The following is a 5,842-nucleotide window of genomic DNA, read 5'->3' on the forward strand; positions in this document are numbered from 1 at the left end:
GAGCGCCAGGAACGCGGCATGGAGCGCCCGGAACGCGGCGGCGCTCCGGTGTGGTGGCGACCCCGGGGGTGGTCGGGAAATGAAACCGTCCACCCCAGACGGTAATTCAAGTACCGTCCACCCTATGAGTGGTTCTCAGCCGTCAGATCGAACTTGTACGGCTGATATTAGCATCCAGGATAATTGGAAGACAGCTCCTCTTCCCCCTTGCTGGTCCCACCGCACCGTGTGAGCTTTCCGTCTCGTGCGGCCGTGCCGTCTCCCAAGTCCCAAGCAAGCGGAAGGTTCTAGAACTTTCGCGACGGCACGCGCGAGATGGTGGTGCTGCACGTGAAGTCGGCGGCGGCGGCCTCCTCCTCGTCGCCGGACGCGGACGAGGAAACGGAGTTCCTGTACGAGTGCGCTGCCTCCGCGGCCGTCGCCGACGTGGCAGCCGCGCTCGCGGGCCTCCAGGCCCGCCTCCTCTCCCTCTGCCGTCGCCTCCGAGGTGAGATACTTACGAAGACTGCGTCCTCGCGGATCGAATCGTACTGACGCGGCATTGCTGCTTCTGCGATCTGCAGCGAGGTGCGCGGATGCCGGTGCGGCTGCGGTGGGCGAGCTCGAGAGGGCGCTAGACGAGGCCGAGGCCTACGCCTCCAAGGTCAGCATTCCCCTATGCAGTTTTCTCTCACACATCGACACGCGAAATTCATGCTTACTTGGATTCGGGTTCACTGGAATTATTAGATGCGAATTGCGCTTGACTTTTCAAACCTGTTTGCGACAGTTTGATGAAAATGTTGTAGCTTGTGGATTTGGGAGTTCAAGTATGAGTTAGGTTGTTGGATTGGGTACACTAGCATTTGAGGACTGAACTCCATATAGCCAATGGAGGATACAGTATGAGCGCGGGCGTACACTGCTCACCAGTTTAGACACTCACAAAATGGAATGTGTGCTAATTTTACTGGTGGAGTGCCATAGGAATGCATTAGCTGGTTCAGTGCTGCTATGCTTGAGGCCAATTCCATTTTTCTGTACTTGCAAAAATTGAAAAATAACTGACATGTTCGTTTCAGGGGTTGAGTTCTATTCAGCATTCCTTCTGAAAAAGAAAGTTCTATCCAGTATTTCATTATATAACTGTTCTATGTCGCTGAAAGCTAATAATTTCAGATTGGGAAAATGAAGCAGAGGCATCCTGTTCATCATTGGTTAAACAATGCCCTGTGCAAGTAATTTGTAAATTGCTTGTATGTCAGTCTAATCTAACACATGCACACAGGTGGCAATGAACTTTCAGAGCCTGCATACGGCACAAGATTTTTGACAGAGCTCTGAATTTTCTTACAGGAGCAAGTGCAGTACAACAGATTTATCTCCCCTCGTGCTCTAAGGGAACATATCAAGACCATTGAGGAGAAATATGCTGCTGCTCTACAAGAACCTACAGAGGCATTGGATCTGCAAGAATCATCATCAGGTAGCACATGTGTTTAGAATTAGATACAATAGATGTAATTTTCAGGAGATACAAAAGAGAAGATGCACATCCAATTGTCCAGCATAGAAGTTGAATTTATCAATTTGTAGGTTGTTCTTTCCTTTTCTAGTTTTGTTTTACCTGTATTTGAACCCTTCATGAAGTGCATAAACCTTGATATAGTTCCAGTCTCAAAATTGGAAAAAGTACTTTTGATGAGGTACATCAATAGGCCTCTGCTTACAATGAATTCTATCTTCTATATGATTCTCAGACAACAAGCATGAGAGGATACAGCTTTGGTGGGCTGGAAAAGATCTAGCCATGGACCACAAGCTATGTGACTATATTGGCATTAATGAGAAAACAAAGGTAACATTGCATCCACAGTGCAAGAATGATTGTTTCACTTAGTTACTGTCTTTTACATCTTTGTAATCTATGCAGATTGTCATCAAGCTAACGCGAGCCCATGATGACCATTGATTGTGCATCTGCCCCTTCAATGCAATCGCAGTGTTGGTTACCTCTTGGATATTATATGGAAGCTGTCGTGTAAGATAATATTTGATTTTCATGAGCACCCATCATCTTCATCTGTATTAACTGACAATATGTATAAATACTCAGCAACTTATCGCAGTTTCTTGTACGATTTAACGTTGCATAGTTTGTTTCCTTGTGGGTGCTATGTACCAATTGTACCCTTCTAAGATGTTTTAAAACTTACATGAAAGTATCAGGTTCATCTGCAGTGCTGCCAAGTGCACAAACTGACAACAAGCACCATAACACTAATGTAGTTGCTTATGATGACTTCTTCTGCACCATTTAATGTTTCTTAATGCAAATATACAGAAGTTGTTAAATAGGAAAATGGTTAGTGCATTGGTCTTTGAATTGCTGTGCTTTGGGGATGAGATGTTTACTTTGATTGATGGAATACTGTGTGTTAGAGCCTAAATTACTCAGGCTTGCCTGCTTGCACAAACTCAGAGGTGCATACTAATGGCTAGGTACAATCATTTGAATCACTTTGAAGCTGTTATTTCCTTTGAAGGAGATGATGTTGAATTAGACAGCACAGCCGGAATGGAACTCAGATTACTTTAGCGGACAAAGTGTCATCATGTCCACGAGATAAGAACAATTAGTCCAGAACTTACTGGAGCTGGAGGAATACAAATTTATACTATATAAAATCAGAAAGGGAAACTAACTGGGGCATAACCAGTCTCCACACTTAAGCTCAGATTAGAGATCTGAATCTAGTCACTATTGAATAGGAAATTAGGAGGGGACATTGTTAAACGGAATGGTCTCCCATTCACATTATATACCGGATAGGCTGTAGATTGGATTCAGTGAAAGCTTGACTTCAGGTTTCGTTTTCTGTATGGAGAACTGCACCTCAGAATATGTTACCAGCGACAGCTTGTTAGTAGTATTTGTAAGTTTCTAACTGCGAAGGAGACGCTGGAAGATCATTCAATCTCTCATATATTATTTATCCATCAGATTAGCCAATAAAATAGCATTTATTGACAAATAATGCCCACTGCTGTTTCCCTTCAAAGAAAGTAGCCAACCTATTCTGCGATGTAGTTTTTATTCATGATCATGTTCTATGTGATTCTTCTTCTTTTTTTCACAAACTAGAGTCTAGAGAATCGTGCTGAGAAAAGTAGTCCAGCGTGTGTAGCCTTGCAGCCTACATATGGGCCCTTCTGTGCTTGATCTGGCTCAACTTTGGCTGTTGTATTTAGTTCTCTACCAAGGCATGCTTGTCCTGTTATGCATGTCTGTTTACCATGAACAAACACTCGCTGCAGAGTGGAAAGTGTGATAACCTCATTTGGGCATATGGTTTGTATGTCAGTACATCACTTTACCCCACTAGAGCAAGAGGTTGCAGACATGCAGCTCATTCTTTACCTGTATCACTCTTTAAACACTAGACAAAATATAATTCAGTTATATAATTTGCGAAGAAAAATCCTTGATCATGGATCTTAGTTTATTATGTATGGTTATTTTAAAATCTTTCTGGATGGCCAGCTTTGAGTAGAGTGTTTTGAGTTCGTGCAACAGACCATCCAGCTTCACACTGTGAAAACCTGCACGTGACATGTGGTCGGGTCGGCAGCTGAAAGGAATTCTTGGTGCTTTGGTTGAAGAACCGGCAAATGTTCTCCGAGGGAACCAACACTGTTCATGGTGTCATCGCGAGTTCAGGAACCGGCCAAGCAGTGGTTTTGGCATGTCTCACCAAGGATAAACCCTGTCTCGATTACTTTAAACTAGCCTACTGTTGAGTTTTGGAGCCACCTCCTAACAAAACTTTATCAAATATTCTTATGTTTGGCACCTTGGATCCAGGAATCAAACAAGCGATGAAGTTGGTGCCTCCTGCGGTCCTACCTGCAAACTACAGGTACAAATCCTTTTTGTCAGATTTCTTGTCTTTGAACGGTGGAAGAAAAATGCAATTGTACTTGTTTTTTTGTTCTCTACTAATAGTTTGCTATGTGGCATTGTGGCATGAGGCATTGATGCCTATCCTGCTGCCATGCTGTCGTATTTCTGCAAACAAATAAAATACAGTGCAGTGCCATACCATGGCCGATTTAATCAGTGAAACTTGTTGATACAGTATGCATTTTTTTATACTCCCATCTTTGACCTACTAGTCAAACTATCTTCTGCTCTTTTCTGGCGTCTGCCGCTGCAATGCTCCCAGAAGGTAGCAGAAAATCCAATGCTCTTCTGCTCCATCTGCCGACTTCTTGGTCCTTGTCTTGCAAAAAACTTTTTGTTTTTTTAACAATGGTCAGTTGTATTTTTTGAAGTAATAAGGTCAATTGTAATTGTGGCCAACTTTGATGTCTAACTACAGATTTGCCCTGTTTTTCAGCTTTGTATGATTACCCTTGTTTTCGTTAGGAATCAAAATAAATGTAATATGCTGTCCATCCTTCGAACAATTGGGTGGCCCTTTGTCGGCTTGGCCCATTTCTGAATTTGCTCTGCATTCGATCTGAAACTTGTATGTTCCATGTTCTTGTCCAGAAGACGACAGTCATGCTCCATGATCATGACCTAGTTATTCGCTAAGGATGCACACGAACCAAAGTGTTGCTGCCAGTACACCAGGCTTTTGCCCCTTTTTCCAGTTTGTTGTGATTGCAAATCTCTCTCATTCACCTTTCTTCTCCCTCATCCTGAACACCAGAAACAGAAAGGTGAAGCCTTTTCTCAGTGGCTGGGCACTTTAACGGGGCAGCTGGCTAGCCTTTTCCTCACCTCCTCTCAGAAGATTCTTTGGTTTGTTACGTTGTTGCAGGCAGATGGTTTGCTCCATTCCGTCCATCCATATTCCATCTGGTGCTGCTGTTGCTCAAGCCTGTGGGCTGTGGGCTGTGGCTTTTTTAACAGCAGCCACAACCACAAGGATGGATGGTGAAGGAATCTCTGTGCGTTTGTATTGTGCTCTGCTTTCTGACCCTCTCTGTGGCTCTTATCTGTGCCCGTGCTCATGATCTGGGGGGCTCTTGTGCTTGTTGGAATGCATGACCCATCCCAATCAGATCAGAAGACAAGCCATGGTGGGGAGAGGAGAGCTGAGAACTGGCGATCATTCAGCTCAAAGGTGCTCGCCTTTTCAGCGCCCAACGCAGCTCGGCTTGCAGCTGTTCCAGGCACACCCCACGAATACAAAAAGGTCACATAGATTCAAATGGTTTGCCTTCTTTCAGAAAGGAAAAGGAAAACATTCAAGTGCCAGAATGGCATTCCTAATCTATTCTGGATTTCTTTCAAAAAAAAATATTCCGGATTTGCTTATCACCTGTGTGCTTTTGCTGATCTGGTTGCGGACACATCATTTGGATGATCCGTAATCTTGGCCAGCAGAGTTCCTAGAAAGCATTAAGCATCATGTTGGCAAATGCCCAAGCATCCGCAAACGTTTTCATGGACTGTCCAAAGCTTTGTTTTGAAGCCAAGGGAGCGGGGAGATCATCTCAGAGGTGCGCCGTAGCGTGGAAGAAGATGGCATAGCTGGTAGTGGTACGTGCAGAGAGCTCTGCTGTTGCTTGGAGACCTGGAGTGGCCTACACTCTACAGAGGTTGGTGGAAGCTCTGGATCTCATTCACTACAACAATCAGACTGATTTGTACGCAGAAGTATGGCATGGTCAAGCGGCGTACTTGGGGGTGGAATCAAATCTGCCACCAAGTCAGTGCCACCCTCGCACCATTTACTCGCCCACTGTGCCCTACCCTACCTCCCCGAACAAAGGATGAGAGCACGAGCAGCAGCAGAAGCTTTGAGAGAGATTTTAGAGATGGAGCAGGGAGGACTGGAGGAGAAAAAGG

General features: G+C 44.6%; 1 protein-coding gene across 1 annotated transcript; it reads left to right on the forward strand.

Moving 5' to 3' along the window:
* The first annotated feature begins 200 nt into the window (after positions 1 to 200).
* On the forward strand, positions 201 to 2,219 carry LOC120664064 (cilia- and flagella-associated protein 298-like). The gene is made up of 5 exons (XM_039943063.1): positions 201 to 487; positions 564 to 643; positions 1,336 to 1,465; positions 1,740 to 1,837; positions 1,913 to 2,219. The coding sequence occupies exons 1-5, from the start codon at positions 316 to 318 to the stop codon at positions 1,949 to 1,951; spliced, it is 519 nt and encodes a 172-aa protein (XP_039798997.1). The 5' UTR covers positions 201 to 315; the 3' UTR covers positions 1,952 to 2,219.
* The last annotated feature ends 3,623 nt before the right edge of the window (positions 2,220 to 5,842 follow it).

This window comes from Panicum virgatum, chromosome 3N, assembly GCF_016808335.1.
Source record: "Panicum virgatum strain AP13 chromosome 3N, P.virgatum_v5, whole genome shotgun sequence".
Taxonomy (NCBI): Eukaryota; Viridiplantae; Streptophyta; class Magnoliopsida; order Poales; family Poaceae; genus Panicum; species Panicum virgatum.

Coding starts and splice junctions, on each gene's coding strand:
- LOC120664064 (XM_039943063.1), top strand. CDS start 316: ATGGTGGTGCTGCACGTGAAGTCGGCGGCGGCGGCCTCCTCCTCGTCG. Junction 488..563: donor CCTCTGCCGTCGCCTCCGAG/GTGAGATACTTA, acceptor TGCGATCTGCAG/CGAGGTGCGCGGATGCCGGT. Junction 644..1,335: donor CCGAGGCCTACGCCTCCAAG/GTCAGCATTCCC, acceptor ATTTTCTTACAG/GAGCAAGTGCAGTACAACAG.